The sequence below is a fragment of the Saccostrea cucullata genome, unplaced genomic scaffold (assembly GCF_032062105.1).
Source record: "Saccostrea cucullata isolate Sc308-1 unplaced genomic scaffold, CSIRO_AGI_Scuc_v1 ctg651, whole genome shotgun sequence".
Lineage (NCBI taxonomy): Eukaryota > Metazoa > Mollusca > Bivalvia > Ostreida > Ostreidae > Saccostrea > Saccostrea cuccullata.
Window position 1 is genome coordinate 176,603 of NW_026928561.1, and position 16,069 is coordinate 192,671.

A 16,069-nucleotide genomic window follows, 5' to 3' on the forward strand; every position below is an offset into this window, starting at 1 on the left:
AGTTTTACATAGAAATATATAGGAAAAATCTTTGAAAATCTTCTACTCAAGAACCAAGTGGGGCCGGAAAAGCTGAAACTTGTGTGGAAGCATCCTTGGGTAGTGTCAATTCTAAATTATTCAAATCATGACCCCCGGGGGTTGGGCGGGGCCACAATGGGGAATCAAAATTTTACATAGAAATATATAGGAAAAATCTTTGAAAATTTTCTTCTCAAGAACCACTGTGCCAGAAAAGTTGAAACTAAAGTGGAAGCATCCCAGATTAGTGTAGATTCTAAATTGTTCTCATCATGACCCCCAGGGGTTGGGCGCAGCCACAATGGGGAATCAAAATTTTACAATGTTGAATCAAAGCATCCTATGGTAGCATAGATTTCAAATTGTCTAAATTATGATCAGTTAGGTAGGGTGCGGTCACAATATGTATTACAAGGGGGAAATCTGGTAAAGAACGTAATGGTCAAAGCTTCTCAGGTAAGCGATGTGGCCCATGGACCTCTTGTTGATAATCCTATTTTATGTAAACATGCACTTATACATAATTTGGTGAGAATTTATCATCTATATTCATTTTTTTTAGATTTCAGTTTGATTTTTAAAGAAACCTTTCCTGACATATTCATCAAACTTCATAGACTAACAAATTTGGCCGGACATCATGCCTTTTTGGACATATTTTTAGTTTTTCAAATCATGACCTCCGAGAGTAGGGTCTGGCCTTAATAAGGGATCAAAGTTTAAACTAGGAATAAAAAGGAAAAAATCTTCAAATATTCTCTCAAGAACAAGAGCATGATTAATATGGACATATTCTAAAGAAATGTAGATTCAAGTTTGTGCAAGTCATGACCCCATGGATTAGGGAGGGGCCAATTTTTCCTGTCCCCATTTGCCATCTATTTTACACATGCATCCACAGGACAAAACCAATCTTCCAAATGATCATGATTTAGTTATGGCATAAACTTATTATAAGGGAAAATGAATATTCTGAAAACTACACATCTATACATGATACCTGCACCTGCCATCTCCCAAAAGACGATTAGACTACTGTGTAAAATGTAGGTGGAGTTTGAGGAGGAGTAACAACAATATACCCGAACTTTCTTTAGAAAGTGCTGGTATATAAATAGTATGAGGTTTGAAACTCTGCATATTTTTTCAGATATGAATTTTATAGCAAATTATGGTGTGAAGAAAGAATTTAACACAGACAATAGGGAAAGTAATTATGTTTTATCACAGCATGAAATTAAAAATCTGAGTTATGCATATGAAAATAATATTTAGACTAGTGTCATACCAATTGAATTCTTTATATTAGAACATATATAATACAGGTAATATAATGCTGATCCCTAATGCAACAGAAACAATTGAAAAAGGTCCAAAATCCTGTGTTAAGTGCAGTGTTCCTTTACTTTTTCCATGGACTGTGTTTTGGAATGTCTTCTATGACTTCACAAATGCGGCAGGCAGGTAACACAAATTCAAAGTCGCGCAAAAGTTTTGGGCTTTTCCTTGCATGTCGTCTACAGCAAATACAGCATAGGTCCGGAATGGCTTTTTTGGAAGCATAATATGTATATTCAATGTGTGTCTCACAGTTTAGGCTTGAATCCACACGTATTCCTTCGAGATTACCTGCAAAATCAATTAATAATTGAATAATACTTTTCATAAAAGAGTTTGACCTATGACGTAGAATTTGATAGGACAAGTGTTTGTTTCATACAGAAAGCTTGTTTACTGCATAGTAATGAATTAGCATTATGTATTAAGGGTACTTACCACAAACAAAAAATGGATGCGCGGGTTGATATATATTTTCTGACCGATTTTGATTTTTATTGATATAAAAATAAATCCCTGAAATATAAAGAAATCGTAGGTTTTCCTTGGTGCTTAGATTTGAGATTTTATTTTGCCTTCTATATAATTCCATACAAAATTTTGCACAATTTTTTAACTTTATGACAAAATCTTATAAAATTCTCCCACTTTACTTTGTAAACATTATTCAGGTTGTCAATTTAAATGTAAATCTATGAGAAATAATGCTGATTTCTGAAAAAAGTTTGTTTGTGTTGTAACGTATTTACAATTAATCAATGGGATCGTACCTGGTTATTTCCAGGGTTTGGGGTGTAAAACATAAAGTGATTTAAAATTGATTGGTATGATTAAAAAGGACTGCCGAAATATACAAATATGTCCTAACCTTATCTAGGTTAACAATAATCAAATGGTGAATCAATACAAGAATCGGAGGCAAGTAACAACAAATTATTTGGTAGACCTAATAATACTAAATCGAAAGCCCAGTCGCCCTCGGACTACCGCATATACTGTAGGATGCCTTACTCAGGACGGACAGTATATGTGATAGCCCTTCAACCACTACACTCACTGTAGGATGCCTTATTCAGGACGGACAATGAGTATAGCGGCCTGGACGGACTGGTCAGCCAATGCAGACGAACTTTATGGCTAGCCTCTTCGCTTGAGGTTAACCTCTGTGGCAGGCCTTACAACTGGTTTGGTAAACCTCAATGGCCTTCCAAATTCTCTCCCTAACTGAATGAACAGGCGAGGAATTAATAATAGTAAAGTTTATTTACTATGCACAGTCTTTGAACACTGTCTATCGTCTTCTCTCCTTGGCTGCATCCGAAGAACAACAACAGATGACTGCGGAGTCTCCGTATATATACACAATCAAAGTCACGTGATGTTAACAATGACTAATTGAAAACTCTGTATGGTCATACCTCAAGATTCCGGAATTGTCACACTACCCATGCCTCCGATGACATGCGTCCCGCATGTACAACTTAAAAACTAAATGATTCTTAACAGATAACAAATCGAAAGATATGTACAAAAGATTCCCTTTTTTTTTTTTTTTTAAACCACTATATTTAAAACTATGTACAACTCTGGTAGAATCAATTATCTTACATGTCAGTCTCATAATCATGTAACCAGATGGGTGGCCTACGAGATCTACTTGGACGACTATTGCTTTCTGGATTAATAGCGGTGGGGATATTATCAAAACTTGCATGATGATCTGAGTCACAGTTTTCTTGACCATCATAATCATCCCTTAAGTCATCAGTTTCAATATTCACTATGTTATCATTTTCGCCTGATAGAACTTGCATGCGCTTTTTGCGCATTCTATCTACATGAATGACTTGGTCTGAACCCCTTGGTCCACAATTTACAAGATATGTCAAATCTGACATCTTTTTCTTAACCTTGTAAGGACCCTGCCAGAAACTGGTTAACTTGGGCGATATTCCAGGTTTTCTTCTTGGGAAATAAACATACACCTCATCGTTAGGTTCAAACTTTTTCCACATCAACTTGCGGTCATGATAGTGCTTTTGTCTCACCATTGACTGATTCATTTTGGTCCTAACAAAGGAGTGAGCCTTCTCCAGACGTTCCTGCAACTCCCATACCCATTTATTGCTTGGCGTATCTTTTATTTGAGGTGGTATCTCATATTGGAGATCCAATGGTGTACCAACCTCCCTTCCAAACATCATCATGTTCGGTGTCATACCAGTAGTTTCGTGTACTGAACTGCGGTAGGCCATCATAATGAAAGGTAAGTGCACATCCCAGTCATTATGATGATCATTTACAAACGCACTGAGCATTGTTGTGAGCGTTCTGTTAAAACGCTCAACCATCCCGTCTGACTGGGGATGGTACGGGGTGGTATGCGTTTTCTGGATGTCCAGTAATTTACACATTTCCTTGAAGAGAGTACTTTCATATTGTGGTCCTTGGTCTGAATGAACCACAGCTGGTACTCCAAATCTTGTGATAACCTCCTCAACAATCTTTGCTGCTACTGTGGACGCTTCCATATTAGGTATTGCAAAACATTCAGTCCACTTTGTGAAGTAGTCTGAAACTACTAGGATATATCGATTACCATTGGCAGTCACAGGGAGCTCTCCAAGAAGGTCAGTGGCTATTCTTTCGAATGGATAGCCAGAATACACCAACTTCATTGGAGCCTTGTTGCTTGGGATTGGTGCTTTCCGTCTAGTACATACTTCACAACCAGCAATGTAGGAATGTACGTCTCTTTGCAGACCAGGCCAATAATAAGACTGTCGAATTCGGGCAAGTGTTTTGTGAATACCAAGATGGCCTGCAGATCTACAGTAATGGTAGTGCTTTAACACGGTTCTCCTTTCACTACTGGGAACAATGGCTTGTAGGATATCTTGCATCGTAGTCAAATCCGTCCATTTCCTGCAGAGAACTTCATCATTTATGACAAGCCTGTCCCACTGGGAACAAAGAGACTTCACAGTGACCGACTCTGATGACACGACATCTTTGCTTGGCCTATTTTTGAGTGTTAACCAAGCTTTTACTTTTGATATGTCTTTGTCATCATCCTGTAGACATTTTAAAGGCTTCTGCTGAAACAACTGTTCATCCACTTTGGCACTACAGATACTCATGTGGTCAGTAACACAATGCTCAGCCTTACATTGTTTACAAGGTGCTCGACTAAGGCTGTCCGCATTGCCATGCAATCTTCCCGGTCGATGTTCAATGGTAAAGTCATATGTAGAGAGAACATCCATCCATCGGGCAAGCTGTCCCTCAGGATCTTTAAAGTTTATTAGCCACCTCAGTGAGCTATGATCTGTACGTAACGTAAATTGACGACCATACAAGTAATGCCGGAAGTATTTCACAAAATGAACGGCTGCCAATAATTCTTTCCTGGTAACACAATATTTCTTTTCAGATTTTGTCAGACTCCTGCTTGCAAAAGCAATAGGCCGCTCAATACCGTCTTGTATCTGAGACAACACTGCACCGATAGCAAAACTGCTGGCATCAGTGTCCAAAATAAACCTTTCACTGAAATCTGGATGGGCCAGGACTGGTGATGTTGACAATTCTTTGCGAAGTAGATCAAATGCTTCCTGGCATTTGTCACTCCAAATAAAATGAGCTCCTTTCTTTGTTAGGTCATGAAGTGGCTTAGCTATTGTTGCAAAGTTTGCTACAAAACGTCTGTAGTAGCTACAGAACCCGAGGAATGACCTGAGCTCTGATACATTGGAGGGAACTTCCCATTCTTGCACAACCTTTATTTTATTTGGACTTGTTGATATCCCCTTTTGAGACACAATATGTCCCAAATATTCAACCTCTGACGCAAACAATGTGCATTTTCTGGCTTTCAACTTAAGGCCAGCTGCTATTAAACGGTCGAACACTTGAGTAAGATTTTTGATCATATCATCTACAGTTTCGCCAACTACAATGATATCATCAAGGTATACAAGGCAAATTTGCCATTGCAGACCTCTCAAGACCGTTTCCATCAATCGCTCAAAGGTCGCCGGGGCGTTGCAAAGCCCAAATGGCATGACTTTGAAGTTGTATAGGCCCTTTCTGGTTGCAAACGCTGTCTTTTCTCTGTCATGGGAAGCCACTTCAACCTGCCAATACCCGGCATTAAGATCTAAGGTTGAAAAATATTTCTTTCCTGACAGCTGATCAAGGGAGTCATCGATTCTTGGAAGTGGGTATGCATCTTTAATGGTAACATTATTTAACTTCCTATAGTCGACGCAAAACCTTGTGCTCCCATCCTTCTTCTTTACTAGCACGACTGGGGATGACCATGGACTTGTACATTCCTCAATTATTTCCCTTTTCAGCATATCATCAACGTGGCGGTCCGTTTCCTCTTGCATATGAACGGGCATGCGCCTTGGAGGCTGTTTAATTGGTGTGGCTGTTCCAGTATTAATGGTATGCTCGGTAACTTTTGTTTGACCTAAATCAGCATCTGAGGCCGCAAACAGGTGTGAATACTTCAAAAGCATGTTTTTAACAGCCTTGGCATTATCTGCTGTCAATCCTGTAACTGACCTTGCGTACAAATCCTTAAGATGGTCAGGCAATTTTCTCTTATTGTCTTGTAAGTAACTGGTCTTATCATAGACGTTGTCAATGTCAGACAAAGTAGCTACAAAAGTTCCTTTATATAAGGTTTGTGTTTCTGCAGAAGGATTCATCAATCTAACGGGCGCTACTTTATTGCCTTCTACTAAAGTTCTGGCCACTAAACTTCTATCAGATTCTAAGAAACGATCAGACGACTCTACGATACCAAATTGTGGTATCTTCTCAAAGACAGGAGGTATGACATTCCCAATGGTAATAATTTCACTGTAAGGCGGAACATTGACATTCTCAGCTAAGGTTATCCTACAACAACCTATCTTGCCCTCAAAAACTAATTTTTCACGCTTGCCCTTAATAATCATACAAGAGTTTGTCAAATCAATCAAGCAATCATTGTTCGTCATAAAATCAAGCCCAAGTATACCGTCAACACCAGTGTCGGCTACAGCAAATGTTTGGCTAAACGTTGAGTCCGCTATTGTAAAAGAAATTGAAAGAGACCCTTCCACTTTCATGGCAGTACAATCAGCCAGTAGGATGGGCTTGCTCACCTCATTAAGTCTTGGGTGCTGATCCTTAAGAACAGAATGTAGTATGTCTGGTGAAATAATACTGAGGGTCGCACCAGTATCTACAAGTAGTTTAACCCTATAGCCATCAATAACTGCTTCGATAAAAATCCCAGCTTCCCCAGCTTTTCGACTAATGCCTGTCTTGTTGGCTGTGCTATCATTTTGCTTAGCATTCTGATGTTCACTTCTTAAAGGCGCTGGCCTTTGGCTTTTGCTGGCATTTGTCATGCCTTGTATCGCATTTTTATACTTGAAACAGTTCTTCTTCACATGGCCTTTCTTTTTGCAGTAATGACAGGTCACACCAGGAGAGGATGGCTGTGTAGAGTTTTGCTTCTCCATTCTCATCTTCATAGATTGCATTTCCTTTTTGATATCCTGGACTGCTTTCAGTAGGGAGGTAATTGTATCTCCTTGGTCTGTCTTTTCCTCTGGCTTCATCTCCCTCAAATATCCTTTGCTCTCTGTCAAACGTCGTTCAGCTGAATTGAATGCATCTAATTCAACGGCATGCCTGATTGCGTCATTCAAGTCCACTGGCCGGGCTTGTTTAATGCGCAGTCGCATGTCGCTTTCCCTTAAGGCATCAATGAACTGTTCTTTCGCCAGGGTTTCTCTCACTTCCACAGGAGCCGTTGGGTAGGCCAGGTTTGCCAGACGACGCATGTCCTGTCCAAGCTCTGGTAATGACTCTGTAGCCTTTTGCCTTCTTTCCCTCAACTGAGCCCTATATAATTCAGTCTGATTGGACGGCAAAAATCTCTCTTCAAGTGCCTTACTTAAAAGTCTGTAGTTACATCTGTCTACAGCCGGCAGATTTCCAAGGACACTCTGTGCTTGACCTCTTAGAGCAACAGCTAAATACATCCCCCTCTCAGTCAAAGTCCATCCGTTTAGTTCTGCACAGACATCGAAGTGAGACTTAAAATCAGCCCATGATGAACTTCCATCAAATTTATCTGGTTTTACCATGGCGTTTTTCCGTTTGTCAGCCTGTGTGATATTCTCAGGACGGCGGGTTGTAATGTTTGCCTCATTCAACAATGGGAAGTCATGCCTGGATGTATAAGCATGGTATGGTGTACTCGTAACGGAAAACCTATCTGGCTCGCCACCATCATCTCTTCTCATTTCGCTAAGGTTGTCAGGCCTAGTATACATACTTGGTAGGGTGGTCGTCCTATTCGTTTTAGGTCTTACACCCTCACCTAAATCTATGGTAGTCCGCCTACTTTCAGGTAATCCTGAATCTCTGGCGGCCGTCTTTGCTCGTTCTTTATTTATACTGGCCTGAAGCTTGCTTAGCTCCTGCTCTAAGGCAGTCATTTCATCATCCACAATGTCACTCTCAGACATATCGAAAAATTGCAAAATAAACTTTAACTGAACTACAATTAACCAGGACAAAAACTACATAATAATAAACTTTAATGATTTAATGCAACCCCAAATCCCACCGCTGCCACCAAATTTTGTAACGTATTTACAATTAATCAATGGGATCGTACCTGGTTATTTCCAGGGTTTGGGGTGTAAAACATAAAGTGATTTAAAATTGATTGGTATGATTAAAAAGGACTGCCGAAATATACAAATATGTCCTAACCTTATCTAGGTTAACAATAATCAAATGGTGAATCAATACAAGAATCGGAGGCAAGTAACAACAAATTATTTGGTAGACCTAATAATACTAAATCGAAAGCCCAGTCGCCCTCGGACTACCGCATATACTGTAGGATGCCTTATTCAGGACGGACAGTATATGTGATAGCCCTTCAACCACTACACTCACTGTAGGATGCCTTATTCAGGACGGACAATGAGTATAGCGGCCTGGACGGACTGGTCAGCCAATGCAGACGAACTTTATGGCTAGCCTCTTCGCTTGAGGTTAACCTCTGTGGCAGGCCTTACAACTGGTTTGGTAAACCTCAATGGCCTTCCAAATTCTCTCCCTAACTGAATGAACAGGCGAGGAATTAATAATAGTAAAGTTTATTTACTATGCACAGTCTTTGAACACTGTCTATCGTCTTCTCTCCTTGGCTGCATCCGAAGAACAACAACAGATGACTGCGGAGTCTCCGTATATATACACAATCAAAGTCACGTGATGTTAACAATGACTAATTGAAAACTCTGTATGGTCATACCTCAAGATTCCGGAATTGTCACACTGTTATTTACTCTTAAGGGGTTGAAGGACCTTTAGCTGAAAAAATACCTGTCGTTCGTTTTTTTCCCATATTTTGCATATCTCTAATTTAGTATGTCCCACATACCTTAAAGCAGATATATCAATAGGTTTCTAGACTTATTTTTGAGATATTGAGTGTCAAATACGAAACTCTACAGTGTCCAAGTGAAGTTTGGATTCTCCATGTTTCTGGGCTAATTACTCGGTCGATCATTGAATTTTTTCAGCATAGATAAAAAATATGTCAGCGAAAATCTGTCTTTTAAAATACTTCAGAGTATGGATATGGTTAAAAATTCGAAAAAAGCAAGATTCTTTTGTCACATCGCATCTGGAGACGGAAAATTGCGTACTTTTTTAGACAACTTAAACAACAAAAAAATTAATTTGCAAAAAATCCTATCATTCAATATTTGAAAATTTACGTCGAAATGCAAGTTCGTGACGTTATTGATTAACTGCAAAAATATCGATTGGTGAAGCTGAGCTCAATATTGCTCAGGGCATAGTTAAACAAGACATGAGCATGAGAAAAACGTGTCATGTTTACATTTCTCGAGTACGGGAAAACCCTACTATGACGTCACACATTTGCGAAATAAACGAATTAAGAATACCTACAAAATATTTCCGTCAACAACAATGTAAAAATATTTTTTGTGTTCTGTAATTCATAAAATATCCCACCATGTACTGATCATGACCCGTTTTTATGATATTATACTACCCGTGTTTTACCTTGCATATAATCTTACTGTACTAAGATCCACTATGACGTCAGCGACTCGTTGGACACACAGTGTAGGGAAACAGAAGAGTGGATCAATCTATCCCGTAATTTGAAAATATTTGCAAGAAAGTTTGAATGTTTCTAGATATTTTTAAAAAAGATGGTGAACTCAAACAAACAGTCTTTTTTTTTTTTACAAATACTGTGGTTTCAATCTGGTTTTGTACATATTTCATCAGAGATTATGACGTGATTAAACTGAGTCACGTGACCATACATCCTTCGTCCCCTTAAAACAAGAGGCCCATGGGCCACATCGCTAACCTGAGTAGCTTTGGTCATTCTGTTATTAAACAGATTTCCCCCTTTGTAATACCTATCTTGACCTTGCCCAATCAATCCCAGGGGTCACAATTTGAACAATTTAGAGTCTACACTACCCCATGATGCTTCCACATATTAGTTTCACTTTTCTGGCCCAGTGGTTCTTAAGAAGAAGATATTTAAAGAGTTTTCCGATACATTTCAATGTAAAAATAACAAGAGGCCCATGGGCGTTATAGGTCACCTGAGCATCATGCAGCAACTTTCAAACAATTGAACTTGGTTTATGTTTTAAACCAGAGGCCTAACATTCACAATTTTGAAAGAGGCACCATTGCTCATCATAACTATACACTTAACATGTTTAGTTTGGTTACTTATAATACCCTTAGACAGAGTAGGGGAACAAAAAAATCATTTCAGCTAATCGTGCAGTAATATTGATCAGCAATAATCAGAATGCCCCCAGGTCCTCTATGATTCCCTGATCCAGGGTCTTTGGAATTCACAATTTTAGGTGAATGATCCATGCTCAGCATAAGTATGCATGTAGTTAGTTTGTCTAATACCATGCAGGAACAGAAAAGAAGATTTTCTAAGAATTATTGCATTTTCACTCTATAATTATTTAATAGAACCCAGTAACACCAGAACTCCTGGGGCCATGAAAGTCATAATTTTCAAAGAGGCATCCTTCCCCCACAGGTACTTGTGGACAGGAAAAAATACCCTACTATACATTCTCTCTTATAATGTATAGTAGGGTATTATTTTGTGGAGCAATTATTTTAGGGGTTTAATGATTTTTTCCTATTGTACACATGATGAATAAAAAATGTAATTTGTGAAAAAAGTCCAATAAACCCCGGGGTTAAATATTGAGGGGGGGGGGTACCCCCTTTACCCTGGGGCAATAAAATTAATTCATAATTTTCAAAGTGCACCCTTCTTCATCATAAATATGTATGTAGTTTAAGTGTATGTGCATGTTTAATACCCAGGGGCAAAGAAGATTTTCAAAGAATTAATGCATTTTCACTATATAATCAATAGAACCCTGCTCTAACACCAAAACCCCTGACCCTGGGGCCATGAAATTCACAATTTTAAAAGAGGCATCCTTCCTAATCATAACTTTATACTTAATTCATTAGCTTAATTCCCAGGAGCAGAGGAGAAGATTTTCAAAGTGTTACTGTATACAGGGTTATTTTCGCCCTGTATTATTTTTGCCCTTTCACATTCGGAAACAAGTTTGCCCTGTTTTAAATTCATCCAGAAAGATTTTTGTTCAAGACATTATAATGTTATAATGTTAACTTTGAATTCGTCCCATTTTAAATTTGCGATGAGGGCGAAAAGGGAAAAAATTTCCATGTATACAGTACCTATTGCATTTTCATTATATAATCAATAGAGCCCCACCTTAACACCAGAACCCCTGACCCTGGGGCCATGAAATTCACAATTTTGGAAGAGACACTCTTGCTCATCATAACTATATATTAAGTTTGTTTGTTTAGTACCCAGGAGCAGAGAAAAAGATTTAATTTACTTTCACCATATATTCTTTTAATATAGCCCCACCCTAGCATTAGAACCCCTGATCCTGGGGCCATGAATTTCACAGTTTTGGTAGAGAACTCATCAATGCTTATTACAATCATGCCAACAGTTTGACTGATTGATGTCCAGAAGTAAAGAAGATTTTTAAAGATTGCATTAATTTTAGTGGTTTTGGCCCCACTCCTCAGGCCCCAGGAAAGCAGAGGCCATGAATTTCACACTATTTGTTCCCCTTCACCTATAGATGTTATATGCCAAAATTGGTTGAAATATTGGCTCAGAGAATGCAGAGATAAAGCTGAAAATGTTCAAAAGTTTACGACCGATTGATGACGAACGACGTATAACGGACGAAAACAGATAGCAATAGGTCACCTGAGTGACTCAGGTGATGTAAAAATTGGATTCCCTCCTGTGGTTGCACCCTATACCAGGGGAACAGAATTTGAAAAATTTAAATTCTACACTACTCCAAGGATGCTTCCACGTGAAATTAAGCTCTTATGGTCCATTGGTTCTTAAGAAGATTTTTAAAGTTTTTTTCCTATATACTTCAATGTAGAACTTGGATTCCCTATCGTGGCCCCTCCCTACCCCCGGGGTCATGATTTGAACAATTTAGTATCTATACAACCCCAGGATGCTTCCACATAAGTTTCACCTTTTCTGGCCCAGTGGTTCTTGAGAAGATTTTTGAATGACCCCACCCTATTATTGTATTTTCTTGATTATCTCCCCCTTGTAAGGGGCTAGGCCCTTCATTTTTACAATTTAAACTTCCGTTTACCCAAGGATGCTTTGTAACAAGTTTGGTTAAAATTGGACCAGTGGCTCTTGAGAAGAAGTTGAAAATGTAAAAAGTTTACAAACGGAAGGAAAGCTAAGCAGACGAACGGACGACAGACATTGGATGATCAGAAAAGCTCACTTGAGCTTTCCGCTCAGGTGAGCTAAAAAGCTCCAGCACTTGAGAGTGTTAAACCTATTCAATTACTTGTAGCAGCATTTGATTAAAATTGCATCTTGCTCTTACCAGTTCCTGTTAATGGATCCCCACAACAGTACTCGGTGGTTTTCAGCAGCTTATCCAAGGAATCCTCCTCTTCAAGACTTAGTTTTTTCTGTGCAAAGATACACCTTGGCTTTGTGCAATTTATACAATTAACCACACCTCTCACATACTGCCCTTTCTTCAGAATACCCTGAAAATAAAATATCACAATTAACCCTTAATCATAAAGCTGCAAACTGGGTTTTTTTTTCAAATTCCTATCTACATAATTGTACATCTTGACTGTATTGACTGTGCAAGTAACTCAATAGAGTAAATATTTCAAACCAGGCCACTCCTTGTTGGTGACTGGGTATTCTGACTTGGACTGGGTGGTGAATCTCTAGAATCATGAACATCTCGCTTCAAAGAAATAGTGACATGCTTCAAGTTTGGATCAAATTTTTGAATAATGTCTATCGGGTCATTTAGTACAACTGTAAATGTCTCATCCCCTGGTTGATAGTTTGACATCACGGACACTGTCACACTCAGCTGATCTGAAGGCAACAACACCTCGTCTGGTCCAAGAAAGCTTGATATACTATCCAATACGTCTATCCAACTGCATTCAGCATCATATTCTGTTATTCTGTTTTTGATGTTAGTGTATTTAATCTCCTCACCAATTACAATCTTTACTGTGAAACTAAGCGCTACTTTCCTTGACATGTTTTTTCATCTATATGCGTAAGAGTACATGACACCAATCTAGAATGTCCAAGAATTACTTCCTTCTATACACAGGTCACTTTAATTTTGTTGTTAAACATGAGCATTCATGCAAAACAGTCAGGTTTGATTGGTTTTAAAGCATTTGGTATTAAAGGATACTATTATTTTGGTCTATATTTTCCAGCATTTTTGATTGAATCAGGTGTTTTACTATGTTCATTCAACACATTTATTTATATTTCCTGGAGAATTTATATTTATGTCCTTACTTCCTGCATGAATCATACCGGGCACCACGGCCTCTGTATATTGTTACCCATGTATTGTGTGCATTCAGACATGAATGTGCTAACTATGTAATGGGTATTTTAATTGTACCATATTACAGTGTAGGTGTGATTTCTTTTGATAAAAGTGTCTGTTATCTGTACTTGTTTTGTACACAAAAGTGTTGACCATTATTGACCAAAAGAAAGAGAATATATTCACTCTACCTGAAATAACGGGATCAAATGCGAGGGGAAGGGACTATACCATATAATCCCTATTAACTGCCCATCCCTATAAGCGCCCCCTTGGGTCTTTTTAATTGTCAGGAAATAAATGCCCCCTGTACAGTGATTAAAATTATCTAGAATTGTATCAAAAGTCTGCCAAATTTGAAGAAAGTAAAAAAAATAAAATTTGTTTATTATCCAATTTCTTGGTGGAAAATGATTCATTTAGCATAATTTGGGTGAATTTATCTTCACTTAAAGTAAAGTTAGACATCATTTAGAGATTATTTGAATTTATTTTTTTCAAAATATTTTTTGAAGTTAAAATATGATATTAAATATTAAAAAGAGAATAACAAAATAACTGCCCCCTTTTCACAATTTTCTAAGCGCCCGGGGCGGTTTATAGGGATTATATACAGTATTCGAGATTTTTAACTCTCTTTGATGATAGTCATGAAGAAGAAAATAATATGTCATGTTTTTGTTTGTGCATTTTTGTGCTTCCTATATAAATATATACATTTCTACAATTAAATGTAACAATTAATTATCTTATTTATGTTAGTAAGCATGAAGAAGGACCAAGTATATAAATTTAATCAGATTAAAATTTAGAAGGGGGTAGATTTCATCTTTTACTTTATTTAAAAAAATTTACTTACATGTATTTAAACAGTGCCTGCTACTACATGGTAAATAAGGTTAACATTAGTGCTTAATTTTAAAACCACTGGGTTCTACTCACAGCAAAGAGACTCTTGGGAAACACTAAAAATTGACTTAAAAACAACTTGATACCTTGGATCTGCTCTAAGCAACTTCTAGCAATGAGTTATTGTTCATAACATCAAACATTCAGAGTGTACAAGAACATCTCTTTTTAGCTCCTTCTACTGTAAACATTAATGAAGCCAATATTGTTTAAATACAAATTTTATTTTATTGATCATTATGTAGTTTGACATATTTGAAATCTAAAATGTGACACGTAAATATACTCATGTATAAAACTTACAAAAATGAAAGCATGAAAATAATTTAACCCTTATCAAAAACTTAAATGTTTGATTTTTGTAATATTTACAAAAAGAAAATAAGTTTCGACTGCCGTTTACAAGAAAGAAAGTAAGAGAAAAGAAAAATAGATATATTTTTTTTAAGTACATGTATAGCACAATGATATCTTTTTAATTTTTTGTGTCACGTTTTTGTCAAAAAAAATAACAATTAAAATAAAATAATTCCCTGAATAAAATCAGTTTTCTATTCAACAATTATTAAAAGCTAGGCTTTTAAAAATATATGTAAAAATTTCTTTTTTTTTAATTTGATACAAAAACATTTTCCCCACCCATATTGTTCTTAGGCTTATCTATAAAGTACATGCATTTCTACTCCCTCTTGAAGATCTTGTGATATCATAAATGAAATATTAATGGGAACAAAAACATGTATGATAAAATTGAAGATTTAATGAAGTAAATGCATCTTTAAAACGACGTAAATTGCTATCTTATAAATAAAAACACATAGAACCTCACTGATCAGGTGAGACAACTTCCTTAAACATAAACTTTGATTCCATGAAAAAAAAGATCATTATTAAAAATAATAATATAAAAATTTAGACTTGATATTACCGGTAGTTTCATCAAATATTTTTTTTAAGAGATCATCTTTCAGCAGATATGGTCTACTGGCTAGGTGAATTCATGCCCCCCTTTTTTTTCCCTGAAAGTTTGTTTTTCCTGACATAAGCAAATTTTTTTCTTCAAAAATATTATCACCCATTTAGAATGTCCTTCACAGCCACATGATGTAGTGTATATTGCATGACCTACAAATAAACCTACCTGATTTGCAAAAAAAATTTAAAAAAAAAAAAAAAAAAAAAAAAAAAAAACATGCAGTTTTAAAATAAACATAACTATTTTTTAAAAAAAATTATAAAACATTGCAGGTCTATTAGTTCAGGAGAGCATAACAGTGTTTTGAAATTGTCAAACATTTTGCAATATCTAAGACATGAAAACATGAAAAAATACACTACATGGCCTGTGATTTCAAATTAAAACACATCAGATCCACAAGGCTTTAAGAATGAAAATGAATACATGATTATGCAAATTTCCTTTTTTTAAACATGATAGATTACAGTTCATACATATAAAATATAATGATATCATTATGAAACACAGAAGTCCCTGGAGTAAAAAATTTTGTTTCTTTGTTCCGGGATCCCCAAAAGAATTGAATACCACCACTACTATTTTTAATACAGACATTAAGTTCTGTATAGTCCATTTAAGTGTGTCTTACTTATCTTAACCTATACAACAGACAGCTTAGTCCTAAGTGACCCATATTGGTTATTAAACATCAAAAAATCAAAGAAAGTTTTCCAGAAAATAGGTTCCTAAAACTACTTGAGATATTAGTAAAATCAATATGTATTTTTTTTTATTTACATCATAATTAGACATA

At 36.8% G+C, this 16,069-nt stretch overlaps 1 protein-coding gene across 1 annotated transcript; it reads right to left on the minus strand.

The window, feature by feature from the left end:
• Nucleotides 1–1,270: 1,270 nt before the first annotated feature.
• Nucleotides 1,271–13,120, minus strand: LOC134277962 (uncharacterized). The gene is made up of 3 exons (XM_062760266.1): nt 12,699–13,120; nt 12,393–12,561; nt 1,271–1,650 (listed from the first exon to the last, which is right to left on the minus strand). Exons 1-3 carry the CDS (start codon nt 13,080–13,082, stop codon nt 1,424–1,426), a joined length of 780 nt encoding a protein of 259 aa, XP_062616250.1. The 5' UTR covers nt 13,083–13,120; the 3' UTR covers nt 1,271–1,423.
• Nucleotides 13,121–16,069: the final 2,949 nt, after the last annotated feature.